This window comes from Carica papaya, chromosome 5, assembly GCF_054855325.1.
Source record: "Carica papaya isolate Zhongbai chromosome 5, ASM5485532v1, whole genome shotgun sequence".
Taxonomy (NCBI): Eukaryota; Viridiplantae; Streptophyta; class Magnoliopsida; order Brassicales; family Caricaceae; genus Carica; species Carica papaya.
Window position 1 is genome coordinate 35,582,547 of NC_142313.1, and position 14,437 is coordinate 35,596,983.

Consider the following 14,437-nt stretch of genomic DNA (forward strand, 5'->3'; position numbering starts at 1 on the left):
GAATCATGCCAATAATCTTATTTTGAGTCAAAATAGGAGGATTTTGTGGGAAAAGGGTAGGGAGGATGTAAATAATCAACTCTCAAAATTTAAATTGCATATCACAATTGAGTGAGGTGGTTACAGGGGAGTGAGATGGGTCCCAAAATCCAATCAGCAATCAACTAAAAACTGGAGCTACAAGGAGGCAATTACAGGAGGCCTGCAAGACAAGCCTGGCACATCTGTTTTCACAAGAATCCAGCGCCAGCAAACCCAAATAAAAAAAACCAAGTTCTCCACCTACATCTAGAAGCCCAACAGCACGAGCAGGAGTCTCTAAGCTCAACACCCTTAAGGGCCCAGCAAGCCAAGCTGGACTCAACAGACCCCCTCATGCCTGGAAACCCAAACAGACACCCGACCCATGCCTGAACTTGGTTGGATCCAAGAATCAGAAGACTGGGATCTTCCTTTCGCAAAAAGAAGGACGAAACAGTGCAACCACCAGAACCAAAAAACCATGTCTAAAATCGGTCATTCTCGCTGATTCATACAGAGACGGCATCAAGGTGACATGTTCACGGTAGCCAAACATAGTTCCTGAGAATAAGAGTCCCACGCCTCCGCTCATGTATTTTTGGCCATGCACAGAAAGAGCCCAAGCCGTTGCACCTCATTCAGAAATCTACTCCTCCTTCCAAAGATTTTCAACCACGCACAAAGGGAGTCCTAACAGGTTTGAGCCTAAATTGGCCACAAAACAAAAAGTGGAGTCATAAGCAAAAGTTGATTCTGAGGAGAAGTATTCAGATACCATGGCTTGATGCTTGAGGGGTTAGATGTGGAGTAGGATGAGGACTTAAAGGAGATTGTACAAGAAAAAGCTACATAAGAGATTATACAAGAAATGTGGAACGACTTCCAATTCATGTTTGCAGATAACAAACTGCAATGAGACAAGAGAAAATGATGGAGGAAGAGTTTCAAGCGAGTGAAGAGTCAATGATAAATGGCAATTCGTCTAAAGGTCATAAACCTGAAGAAGACACAGACTGTTTTCCAAATATTGGTGACAACTCTCTAAAGGCTCCCAGTAATATCTATCCTCTTGTCAATTCTTTTAACATTTCCAATCACTCATGTGGTGCAGGGACCAATCTATCAGGCAAAGGTATCTTTTCTGCTCCCTAAAACGAATAAGAATGGATTATCAAACTATGACAACGGAGAGCAAGGTAATTCTGAAAAGTGCTATAGCCATTAAGCCAATTCTGATAAACTCTAATCAGGATAATCCAACAGACTTTATAAATAAGTTAGTTTAGGTTAATGGAAAACACAGGAAAAGAGATGAGAGTTCTCTCCGCGACCATATGTCCAGTCTTAAGAACATTCCAGGATAGTCAAGGAGAGATGGAAAGAAACAGGAATTATCAGGTACTCCATGAAAGTAGTTAGTTTGAATGTTAATGATATGGGTAACGCAATTAAATGAAAGCAAATCAAAGAAGTCATACTTAAAGTAAACACAGACATTGCCATGCTACAAGAAGCAAGGAAGAGACTAGCAATCTCTTAATCCACAGTATCCGTGAAAGTAGATTCAAAGATCGGGTGTTCCTCAATTCCTCAGGGGCTTGGGGCAAATTTTTTATTATATGGGATACTAGGGTGGTTACCAGAGTCGACACCATCAAGGAAGTGTATTCACTTTCTGTGCTTCTTAATATAAGAGGTAAAGGTTGTTGGAAGATTAAATGTAAACAGTCCCCACTAAGTACTGAAATAAGTTCTATATTTGGGAGGAATTATCTTATATATCTTGGTTGCGTAACCATTTCTGGTGTCAAGGAGGGGATCTTAATGCAAACAGGGGCCTCAAGAGAAATTAGGAGGGGAAATATTTGTAGGAGATGAGTTTTTCTCAGGTGATAATGGTATATTTTAATCTGGACCTGTTTGCCAATAAGAGTTGTGGGGAGTCTTCCTCTCGTGTGTGCTTTACGGAGTTCAGGAGGTTGTTAGATAGGCTTAGCCTTATTGATTTCTCGTCCACGAGAAAGGTGGACTTCGTCCGATTCCATAAAGAAGCCAGTTTTTAGAATTGATTCTAATATCTCCTTGTTTTGATTCTAGGTCCATAGTTAAATGAAAAGATGCTGATGCACTATGTTTTTTTATCATTTCCCTCTATGTCTGGATGGGTGGCAGTAGATGGGAGCTTTAACAGTTCAAAGATCCAGTGCAATCTACTAACAAGGGCCTAGCTATAAGTTCATATATATTACCCACAAAATTAATTAGCTAGAGAAACTTGATATCAACCTCACCTTCCACATTATGGAAAGAACTAGCAATCTCATGGAACTCCTCAAACATCTTGAAGAGGTCTCCTTTTCCGACATCCTAGCTTTTGCCAAATATATATATATATATATAGAGAAGTTGGCGAGACTGGGTTCTTTGTATTCATTGGACCCAAACAAGGATCTCGTCCTCAATAATGAAATACAATAATAATCTCTCTCTGACCGTAGAACATCCTCCTAGGCAAGCATATCAAAATCTAAACCATCCACATTAGGCCTCCAAAGTTCGTGCAATGCATGGAGGTTATTATAGAAAACCTTGAACTGCTTGCTTGAAACCATTTTCCATACCATAATCATTCGCTTCAACCAGGTCCTTACCCTATTGCTTCAAAAGAAAAAGAAACTTTCTCAGTATTCCAGCTCAAGTCATTAAAACCCCTCAACAAAGATATACCCCTGTTAATCATCAGTTCAGTGACAAAGACCATCACTACCTCCATCAAGTTCTAGCATGACTTAGCCCACATTCTAGCTTTATTCACTGTGATTTCGTCACCCTTGCCTTTCCTTTTCCGATTACCCATAAGCCAAATAAAGGGGATTCTAATTACAAGTTCTCCCAGATCCAATGTACTAAAAAGCTCGAAGGCCAACTTTTCAAACCCAACAAAGTTCATCTCAATCAACTTGTGCAACTTCATGAAATCGGCCTTCACCTACCCCCAAAAAGTACCTCCGAAAGGAAACAATCATTCAAAACATCATCAAATTGTAACGTACCCTATAACACAAAATTAGAAGAAACGAAAATTTTCTGTTCGCTTTCAATTTAATGAAAACTTCTCAACACAAGAAAATACGGAAGAGAATGAAATAAAATGAGGAAAAAAGAAAAAAGAAATAACAGAGAGAGAAAGAACCATTTTCTAAACGCTTGAATTCAGTTGCCCGTATTTGATCGATAGTCTTGGGAGCATTTGGATAGCCGTAATCTCCTCCAAATTCCGCAAGGAATTCCTCCTTGTCGGCGTCACTCATAGTTGAATCGTAGTTGATAGACTTAATAGACTTTGATGACAATTCAAGTTTTACGGGAGGAGGGACTGAGGCAGAGACGGACTGAATTTTACTCGGATGATCAAAATATCTAGGAATATATTGTAACTAGTCTCTCAACATGCGCTGGGTACAATAGTAGTTTAACATTTCTATGATCTTGTTAGATACCCCGAGCATCTTTCTCACTAGTGTAAATATTTTTAAGAGATTTTAATGCAAATTTAGTAAACATTTGCGTGATATATTCATTAAAGAGTTATAGTTGTGTACTAATCTTAAAGAATTATAATTGTGCACTATCGTAAATTTCTTTAGTTCGTCTTTTCCTAAGTTGATATTCTATTATATTTATTGACATAAAGTCCACAATACAAAAAATTCATTGCTCAAATCGTTTAATTGGACTAATCTTTTGTTATTTTTATCCCAATAATCTTCTGATTTTATTATGACTTGATTTACAATGACCCTTCAAAAATCATAGTCGGTGGCTTGAATAAATATTTATATTTTAATCTTTCAATAGTTGTAATAATTACCATTAAACAAATGAGGTTTATTGAAAAATTGTTCTTCATATAATTATATTATTATACATTATTTTTGTCCAATACATAAATAAAAAATAAGAGGCGTGATTCTAATAACAATCAAATAATTGAGTGATATATTAAAAATAAACTTTAAGAGAGAATAAACTCATACTTATAAAGTTTACTTTTTATTTTTTAAGTCAATTACTTGATATTTCACTACTTTATTCAACTTTTTTACGACAACATAATTTCTATCAATGTCAAATACTTTCATATCTTCAACACAAAAACTCCTAATAAGTTTTCTCAAATATTTCTTATAATACCCAAGCATGTAGAATAAGTTTCAATTATACACTCTCAAAGAGTTGATTTATAAATTAAAAACACATTTATGACTCAAATGAGGCTTAAAAGAAAGTAGAAGATTTCTACTTGATTTTATGAAATTGATTCTCCAAAAGTTATGTAAAAAATTGTGAAAATAAAGTACTTATATAGGTAACAGTTAAAGAGAATTGTTAGGCACATAATAAAAATTAGATTTGACTCAGAAATATTGATAATGTGTTATTTAAAAGTACAAAATTTTCGTGTAATGTGATTTTGTAGATAATATTCTCTAATACAACAATATTCAAAAAGTATTTTTTCTTAAAATCTTATATGATCTCTAACATAATTACGAAAATATATCCTCTAACACATCCAACATTAAAAAAGAAATATATTTCAAAAACCTATGTAATTTGCGAGAACACCTCATCTGAAATATTTAATTTTGAAATGTACTTTTTACATGCTTTAGTATGCGATTCATCAAATCACGTATCTTGACACAATAATTACTTAAAGTATTTCCCTATGTACTTAGGAATGTGACTTGTGGAATCATATTTGTAAATATATTGAAAACTTCTTCCCTAAAAACTCCATTTTTTAAAATTTATTTCACATATAAATACAATAATGTCAAAAAAATATTTTTAACCAAAATAACTCTTTGAAAAATACTTAACAAAATTATTTTCAATAAACATAAATTTTTTAAAGAATCTCTTGAGCAATTAGCAATGAGTTACCTAATTTAAATTAAAAAAAATTAAAAAAGAGATTTATTTTCTTCTTGCTGATTTGTCTTAGGATCTTCCAAAATTTGTTTAGTCTCACCATGCTTGTTAACATCAAAAACTCAATTAGTATTATAGAACAAAAATAAATTTATTGTCGTTGATGAATGACAATAATTGTAGCAGCCCCGGAAATTTAAAATGGAATTTTATATTCAAAAATATCAAATGCGGAAGCGATGTCAAAATTTGAATAACATCCCTTACACTGAAACCGAAACGTGCTCACAAAATATAAAAGATTAAACTACCTAAAGGAGAAACTTGAAAGTAAAAACTACGAATGTGACTATTGAGTCTTTAAGCGTCCCCTTCGTCGTTCTCCTGCGGAATCGGCTCGGGAACGATGTCCTCTTGATCTGAAATGATTAAATAGGGAATGAGCTACACTAGCCCAGTAAAGAAATCACGATATCTCACCGTCACGGAGGTAAAGGTGGGTAGAAAAACACAAAAGACCAATGGAGCATGATTTACGACAAATCATTTTATTAATAATAAAACTTTTACCATCCACTTACCTCGGTGGAATTTATAAAATAATATACGAAAGCAATAACATTATCATAATCATGGAATCATATAAACTGTAAAACATAACACTTATCACGCCTTTTGTAATTCAATCATTATACAACATATCTTTTCCTCATTTACCAGCCTACTAGTATCCGTGGGGATCCATAGGGGTCCCGCTACCCGTTAACCTTTAACATTCGTCATCAGATTCCAGGGTCGTCCCCATACCCCGTCCGGTATGGGTGCCAAAACCATAAACCTCAATACCCCGTCCGGTATGAGGGTGAAACGGGCCGCCCCCATACCCCGTTCGGTATGGGCGCCAAAACACATAAGATCTTCATACCCCGTCCGATATGGGAGACCACAATCCCGGTAGGGTTCCCTACGGACCCGGTCCGTCCACCATCTCCTAGGATATCTAGTCAGACTGAACACATTATACAATTTCCATTTACATAATCTTTCATTCTCCTTTTTCCTCAGTCAGCATTATCAATCACATACAAACAAGCAAAACGATAATTTATGCCAAACAGACAACATACAGCATCAATATCCCGGTCATTCAATCCATAATCAATAAAACAGTAAAATATGCACATGAAACTATAAAATGAAAACATCGAACCTCATGCTGCATTTAAAACTGTAAAACAGGCCAAATAACAGTTAACCGACAAACACACTAGACTCGGGCTCCATTAGCGACCTTAAGCAATTTCACACATTCGTTGATTCATGAAATACCGTTTTATCATTTATTGAACTTTAAAACCGTGATAGAAAATAGGGTGAGGGGTCCTTACTCGTTTCGGGGTCCGAACACGGCTTCACAGTGCGCTTGCAGGCTGTCCCTAATTTTCCCTGAATTTTCCTCGGGGAACTAAAATGCACTACTGGTACCTGCACATGTTCCAAAAAATCCCAAATTAGGCCCAGGGCCCCTTTCGGCCCAAATCGCAACTCCGGCACGGCGGCTCCGCCGTGCTCCGGCGACGGCGCCGCCGCTGGCGGCGGCGATTCACCTCGGGTTGGCTGTTTTCGGCCGTTTCTGGCCGAATTCAGCCACACTCGCATCGGTCCCTACGAGAAAACAACCCTAGGGCCCTCGGGGGGCCAAAAAATCACGGAAAAACGGAGCTTACCGGCGGCGGCACTCTCGGGTGCGGCGGCTCTCCTGCGAAGTTCGTGTTTTGGTGATTCGGCTCCGGTCAACCTGTAGAGAAAATAGTGGTGATCACGGTGATATAAAAATTGCATCAAACGGAGGCTGGGAAGGGCCTCATCGGAGGCAAAAACCAAGAAGGACGCGGCGGCGCCGCTGGGCTTCGGCCGTGCATTCCGGCCGTTTGGCCGGGATTTTGGCTCCGATTTGACCACATGAGGAATCAGCGTGAAAAAACGAGTCGGGGGTACGAAATTTACCTCGATCGGCGGTCGGAAGTTCCTCCGGTGCGGCGGCGGGTGGCGGCGGCTGGCTTCTGGTTCGTCTTCTCCGGCGAGTGGCAGGCGGCTAGGGTTTGTGGTCTGGTGTGGGGGTTCTATTTATAACCACTTGCCTTTTGATCTCAGCCATCCATTTTGTTTTAATCTGGGTCGTCCGTGCGTTTAAATCTGGGCCGTCCGATCGCGCCCACGCGGATCGCCAACGTGGCCCTTTTTGGAACGACGTGATTTTGCCACGTGGCAGGTCCCGGTTGGCCGGGACTGCTGACCTGGCCTGCTGACGTGGCTGCTGACGTGGCTTTTTTTTTTTTCCCCTCCTCGGTCTGGGCGCTACAACTCTCCCCCCGATAAAGAAATTTGGCTCATTACTCTTGATCAAACATATGGGGATATTGGGCCCTAAATTCTGATTCCAGTTCTCAAGTCGCCTCCCTGTGCGTGTGGTTCTGCCACATGACTTTTACAAATGATATTTCCCGGTTGCGGAGTATTCTGCTTTCTCGGTCCGTGATACTGACCGGTACTTCTTCATAAGACAAGTCCTCTCGGAGTGGAAGCGGTTCGTGAGCCAAGACATGAGAAGGGTCCGGATTGTACTTACGTAGCATAGATACATGAAACACATTATGAACCCGGGAGAGCTCAGGAGGCAGTGCAAGTCTGTAGGCAGTGGTACCAATCTTGTCTAAGATTTCAAAGGGTCCAATATATCTGGGGTTTAATTTTCCCCTCCTGCCGAACCTGCTAATTCCCTTGAAGGGGGTGACTTTAAGAAACACCCGGTCGCCTTTCTCAAAGGCCAGGTCTCTTCTCCGGGTATCGGCATAACTCTTCTGCCTACTCTGAGCTGTTTGGATGTTCTTCCTGATCTTAACTATCTTGGACGTGGTTTCTTCTACCAAATTCGGGCCAAACAATCTTCTATCGCCCACTTCCTCCCAACAGATCGGCGACCTGTACGGACGCCCGTATAGCGCCTCGTATGGGGCCATGCCGATGCTTGCTTGGTAACTGTTGTTGTAAGCAAACTCTATCAGGGGTAGGTGGTCGTCCCAATGGCCCCCGGAGTCAAGGACACAAGCTCAGAGCATATCCTCCAGCGTACGAATTGTCCTCTCTGATTGTCCATCAGTTTGGGGGTGGAAAGCAGTACTAAGAGACAGCTTTGTTCCCATAGCTTGCTGGAAACTATTCCAAAATCGAGAAGTGAATCTGGGATCCCTGTCGGATACCACTGTTACTGGAACTCCATGTAGTCTGACTACCTCCCGGATATACATTCTTGCCAACTTGTCCAAGGGATCAGTCATTCTGATGGCCAGGAAGTGGGAAGACTTAGTGAGTCGGTCAACAATTACCCATATAGCATCATGTCCCGATCGTGCCTTGGGTAGTCCCGATACGAAGTCCATGGTGATATGTTCCCACTTCCACTCTGGAATCGGTAAAGGCTGAAGTAAACCGCCCAGGCGTTGATGTTCTGCTTTGACCTGCTGACATACCAAGCACTTAGATACAAAGTCGGCTATATCTCTCTTCATCCCATTCCATCAGAACCGAGGTCGCATAGTTTAATACATTTTCGTATTTCCTGGATGCATGGCAAACCTTGAACTATGGGACTCTGTCATGATGTCTCTTCTTAACTCACTGTCGTCTGGGACACACACTCTGTCCCTGAAACGAATCAATCCGTCGGTGGAGATCTGAAATTCTGAGCTCACTCCCTGTTCTGCACTCTTCTTGCGGGTTACTAGGGCGGGGTCGACTGACTGAGCTTCCTTTATTCTTTGGATTAACTCGGGTTGGACTGCTAGGTGGCCCAAACATGTGACTCTCTTCAGGTCTCGCAGGCGAACCTGTTGTGTAGCCCCAATGGACCTACATTCTGAAACCATCAGATGGGCTAGGGTGCCTGCACTTTTCCTGCTGAGGGCATCGGCCACTACGTTGCCCTTACCTGGATGGTATAGGATGTCACAATCATAGTCCTTGAGGAGTTCCATCCACCTCCTCTGACGAATGTTGAGATCCTTCTGGGTGAAGATATGCTTCAAACTCTTATGATCGGTGTAGATCTGGAAGGTCTCTCCATACAAATAATGGTGCCAGGTTTTCAAGGCGTGTATGATGGCGGCAAGCTCCAAGTTATGGGTAGGATAGTTCTTCTCATGATTCTTTAGCTGTCTAGACCCATATGCTATAACCTTTCCATGCTGCATTAGGACACAACCCAGGCCCAGATAAGAGGCATCACTATAAACTGTGTACCCTCCTGATCCACTCGGTAGAGCCAGCACTGGTGCAGTAGTCAGTCGCTTCTTCAACTCTGAAAAACTCCTCTCGCAGTTCTCATTCCATTCAAACCTTGCATTCTTCTTTGTGAGTCGGGTTAGAGGAGCTGCTAGACTAGAGAACCCTTCGACAAACCGGCGGTAATAACCTGCCATCCCTAAGAAACTGCAAATTTCCTTAACTGTTGTCAGCTTTTCCCAACCAAGTACCGCTTCAACCTTTTCGGGGTTCACCGACACCCCTTCGTTCGATATAACATGTCCTAGGAAGGCGGTTTGTTCGAGCCAAAATCCACACTTGCTCAACTTCGCATACAACTTATTTTCTCTGAGTACCTGTAGGACTTGGGCAAGATGATGAGCATGCTCTTCCCTACTTTTTGAGTAGACTAAGATATCATCGATGAACACGATGACAAATTGGTCCAAGAATTCTCTGAAGATTCTGTTCATTAGATCCATAAAGATGGCCGGGGCGTTGGTTAGCCCAAACGGCATAACCAGGAACTCATAGTGTCCGTACCTGGTTCGGAATGCCGTCTTTGGGATGTCTTCTGCTCTCACTTTTACCTGATGGTAACCTGATCGTAGATCTATTTTAGAAAAGACTTGTGCACCCTGCAACTGATCGAAAAGGTCATCAATCCGAGGAAGAGGGTACTTGTTCTTAATTGTTACCTTGTTTATCCTTCTATAATCAATGCATAGTCTCAACGTTCCATCCCATTTCTTTGCAAAAGTAACCCCGGCACCCCATGGGGAAATGCTGTGTCTAATGAAGCCACTGTTTTATAGCTCAGTGATTTGTTTCCTTAGCTCTTCCATCTCGATGCGGCTCATTCGGTAAGGAGCTACCGAGATGGGCTGGGTTCCTGGCTGTAAGTCTATGGTGAACTCGACCTCTCTGTCCCTTGGTAGACCGGGCAGTTCATCCGGAAATACGTCTGGAAAGTCTTGGACTACTAGAATCTCTTGGATACAAACTTCTTTCTTGGGTTTACCTAGTTAGAGAAAATACAATATTAAGGCATTGGGAATTAAGAAGAAAAGAATTTGCCATTAGGGGAAATCAGTACCGAATAATTTTATTAACTTGTAAATGGTTCCTCGTTGGGAGGATTAAATACAATCTTTTTGTTAAAGCAGTCTATGGTGGCGTGATACGCCGCTAGCCAATCCATTCCTAGGATTACATCAAAATCCCCTGTGTCTAACCCTATCAGGTCTACCCTCAATTTCCTATCTGCTATCTCCACGGCACATGCCCTGTAGACAACCTCTCCTAGCAATGTCTCCCCTACCAGCATGTAGGAGGCAATGGCAGCCCTCTGCTCAGGAACTACTCCCAAGGTCTCGAAAGCTCTTTCAGTCTCTGTCAGCTAGTATTGGGCCTCTTCAAAAGAGGATCCCCCTGCAAAAGTAGAAGGGTTCAGTCTTCTGTACCTCTCTATGAAGCCGGGGTCAATCAAGGAATGAGCGGGGTCCCGAGGTAGAGGGACTTGGGCCGGCTGAGGGTTAACTGGGGGTCCCTGTGGTGGCACCTGCTGATGTGGTGGGGGTACTGGAATGTGCTGTGGCGGCGCCTGCTGGTACTGTGGCTGTGGTACAGGGTCGTACCGCGGCTGTGGCGCCGGGTGGTACTGTGGAGGAACAGGCTCCTGCCGGGGTGGCTCGGGATCAGCCTGCTATAGCGGGGGCTCAACCTGTTCTAGCAGAGGAGGTCCGGGTAACTCCCTTCTCTCCTCTTGCCTTTGCTGGGCAGCTACGAGAGGCTCCACCATCTCAAATAGTCTGTCTAAATCCTACCGAAACGAATTATCTTGGGTCGCTTAGTTTAGTGGGGGTCTTCCTCTCCTCATTCCCGTGTACTCGTTTTCACAAGGAATGATTGAGTAACGACATATCGGTGAGTATTACTCTAAGGCACTATTGTGTAAGGGATGAGTCCAAGGAAATGCGGCTCTGATACCAACTGTAGCAGCCCCGAAAATTTAAAATGGAATTTTATATTCAAAAATATCAAATGCGGAAGCGAGGTCAAAATTTGAATAACATCCCTTACACTGAAACCGAAACGTGCTCACAAAATATAAAAGATTAAACTACCTAAAGGAGAAACTTGAAAGTAAAAACTACGAATGTGACTATGGAGTCTTTAAGCGTCCCCTTCGTCGTCCTCCTGCGGAATCGGCTCGGGAACGATGTCCTCTTGATCTGAAATGATTAAATAGGGAATGAGCTACACTAGCCCAGTAAAGACATCACGATATCTCACCGTCACGGAGGTAAAGGTGGGTAGAAAAACACAAAAGACCAATGGAGCATGATTTACGACAAATCCTTTTATTAATAATAAAACATTTACCATCCACTTACCTCGGTGGAATTTATAAAACAATATACGAAAGCAATAACATTATCATAATCATGGAATCATATAAACTGTAAAACATAACACTTATCACGCCTTTTGTAATTCAATCATTATACAACATATATTTTCCTCATTTACCAGCCTACTAGTATCCGTGGGGGTCCATAGGGGTCCCGCTACCCGTTAACCTTTAACATTCGTCATTAGATTCCAGGGCCGTCCCCATACCCCGTCCGGTATGAGCGCCAAAACCATAAACCTCAATACCCCGTCCGGTATGAGGGTGAAACGGGTCGACCCCATACCCCGTCCGGTATGGGCGCCAAAACCATAAACCTCAATACCCCATCCGGTATGAGGGTGAAACAGGCCGTCCCCATACCCCGTCCGGTATGGGCGCCAAAACACATAAGATCTCCATACCCCGTCCGATATGGGAGACCACAATCCCGGTAGGGTTCCCTACGGACCCGGTCCGTCCACCATCTCCCAGGATATCTAGTCAGACTGAACACATTATACAATTTCCATTTACATAATCTTTCATTCTCCTTTTCCCTCAGTCAGCATTATCAATCACATACAAACAAGCAAAACGATAATTTATGCCAAACAGACAACATACAGCATCAATATCCCGGTCATTCAATCCATAATCAATAAAACAGTAAAATATGCACACGAAACTATAAAATGAAAACATCGAACCTCATGCTGCATTTAAAACTGTAAAACAGGCCAAATAACAGTTAACCGACAAACACACTAGACTCGGGCTCCATTAGCGACCTTAAGCAATTTCACACATTCGTTGATTCATGAAATACCGTTTTATTATTTATTGAACTTTAAAACAGTGATAGAAAATAGGGTGAGGGGTCCTTACTCGTTTCGGGGTCCGAACACGGCTTCACAGTGCGCTTGCAGGCTGTCCCTAATTTTCCCTGAATTTTCCTCGGGGAACTGAAACGCACTACTGGTACCTGCACGTGTTCCAAAAAATCCCAAATTAGGCCCAGGGCCCCTTTCGGCCCAAATCGCAACTCCGGCACAGCGGCTCCGCCGTGCTCCGGCGACGGCGATTCGCCTCGGGTTGGCTGTTTTCGGCCGTTTTCGGTCGAATTCGGCCACACTCGCATCGGTCCCTGCGAGAAAACAACCCTAGGGCCCTCGGGGGGCCAAAAAATCACGGAAAAACGGAGCTTACCAGCAGCGGCGCTCTCGGGTGCGGCGGCTCTCTAGCGAGGTTCGTGTTTTGGTGATTCGGCTCCGGTCAACCTGTAGAGAAAATAGTGGTGATCACGGTGATATAAAAATTGCATCAAACGGAGGCCGGGAAGGGCCTCATCGGAGGCAAAAACCGAGAAGGGCGCGGCGGCGCCGCTGGGCTTCGGTCGTGCATTCCGGCCGTTTGGCCAAGATTTTGGCTCCGATTTGGCCACAGGAGGAATCAGCGTAGAAAAACGAGTCGGGGGTACGAAATTTACCTCGATCGGTGGTCGGAAGTTCCTCCGGTGCGGCAGCGGGTGGCGGCGGCCGGCTTCTGGTTCGTCTTCTCCGGCGAGTGGCAGGCGGCTAGGGTTTGTGGTCTGGTGTGGGGGTTCTATTTATAACCCCTTGCCTTTTGATCTCAGCCGTCCATTTTGTTTTAATCTGGGCCGTCCGTTTCTGATTGAATCTGGGCCGTCCGTGCGTTTAAATCTGGGCCGTCCGATCGCGCCCACGCGGATCGCCAATGTGGCCCTTTTTGGAACGACGTGATTTTGCCACGTGGCAGGTCCCGGTTGGCCGGGACTGCTGACCGGGCCTGCTGACGTGGCTGCCGACGTGGCTTTTTTTTTTTTTTTTTTCCCCTCCTTGGTCCGGGCGCTACAATAATGTTGGCCAATTTTTTGCAATCAAACTATTTTAACTATGATCTACATTTCATAATCTATGATTTGCATGAGGATTAAGGAATATAAATTTTTAAAATTTAGGATTTTAGAATAATGTGAACTGCATTGTAGTATCTCTGTGGATATAATTTTTTATGTTACCAGTCAAATTTCATCGACAAATATGTAATTGTAATCTACATGATTTTGATGAGAATCGATATAATTATGAATTTTTATATATTTAGAGCTGTTGGTAAAACATAAATCGTGGCAATAGTCTTTGGCTTCCAAATTTTTAATTTTCGATAGCTTTTTAATTGATTATTTCTTTCAAATTATAGTTTACATGTCTACCTTACAAAATACTCAAAAATCTTTGATTTGTACTATGAGGATTGAATGATTTCAAGATTTTTCATGAATGATTTCAAGATGCTAAAATAGATAATATTGTGACAAAAAGTTTGTGAAAATGTAGATTTTATTCCTGAATTATATTTTAAGATTTATGTCAGTGGTACGGAAAAGATAGGAAAGATGGAATTTAAGAGAAACTATTTCTAAATTAAAATTTGATCTTTGATCTTTTGAAGAAGCTTTGGTATTTTGTTTGGAATTTTGAATTTGACATTTTAGATATCTTGAAACTATTGTAGTAATAATTTATAGCCCTTAAAAATGATTTATTATCATTTAATTCTTCTGAAAATACTATATTACTCCTAATTATTTATTTGGAATATAAACTACAAATCAAGCTTATATTTTAAGCAAATTTAGATTTTGAGGCATTATTATATTATTATTATTATTATTTTAATGAGAATATAGATAATGCATAAATCTGCTCTGAAACTTCAAATTTATCTGTGATTTGACTGCATCAATGATGATTAATATTG

The 14,437-nt window shown here is 41.8% G+C and overlaps 1 protein-coding gene across 9 annotated transcripts in view; it reads right to left on the reverse strand.

Annotated features, from left to right (window-relative positions):
* The window catches only part of ABA3 (molybdenum cofactor sulfurase (LOS5) (ABA3)), a 93,174-nt gene extending 89,616 nt beyond the window's left edge, over positions 1–3,558 (reverse strand). For 3 of the 9 annotated variants that reach the window (XM_088220428.1, XM_088220430.1, XM_088220429.1), the window contains exon 1: positions 3,215–3,553. In XM_088220428.1, the coding sequence (XP_088076554.1) occupies positions 3,215–3,332 (118 nt within the window). In that variant the 5' untranslated portion in view covers positions 3,333–3,553. Of the gene's footprint in view, positions 1–3,214 lie in introns of all 9 variants that reach the window. The other 6 variants (XM_088220426.1, XM_088220425.1, XR_015819323.1 and 3 more) reach the window with 5 other exon arrangements.
* Positions 3,559–14,437: the final 10,879 nt, after the last annotated feature.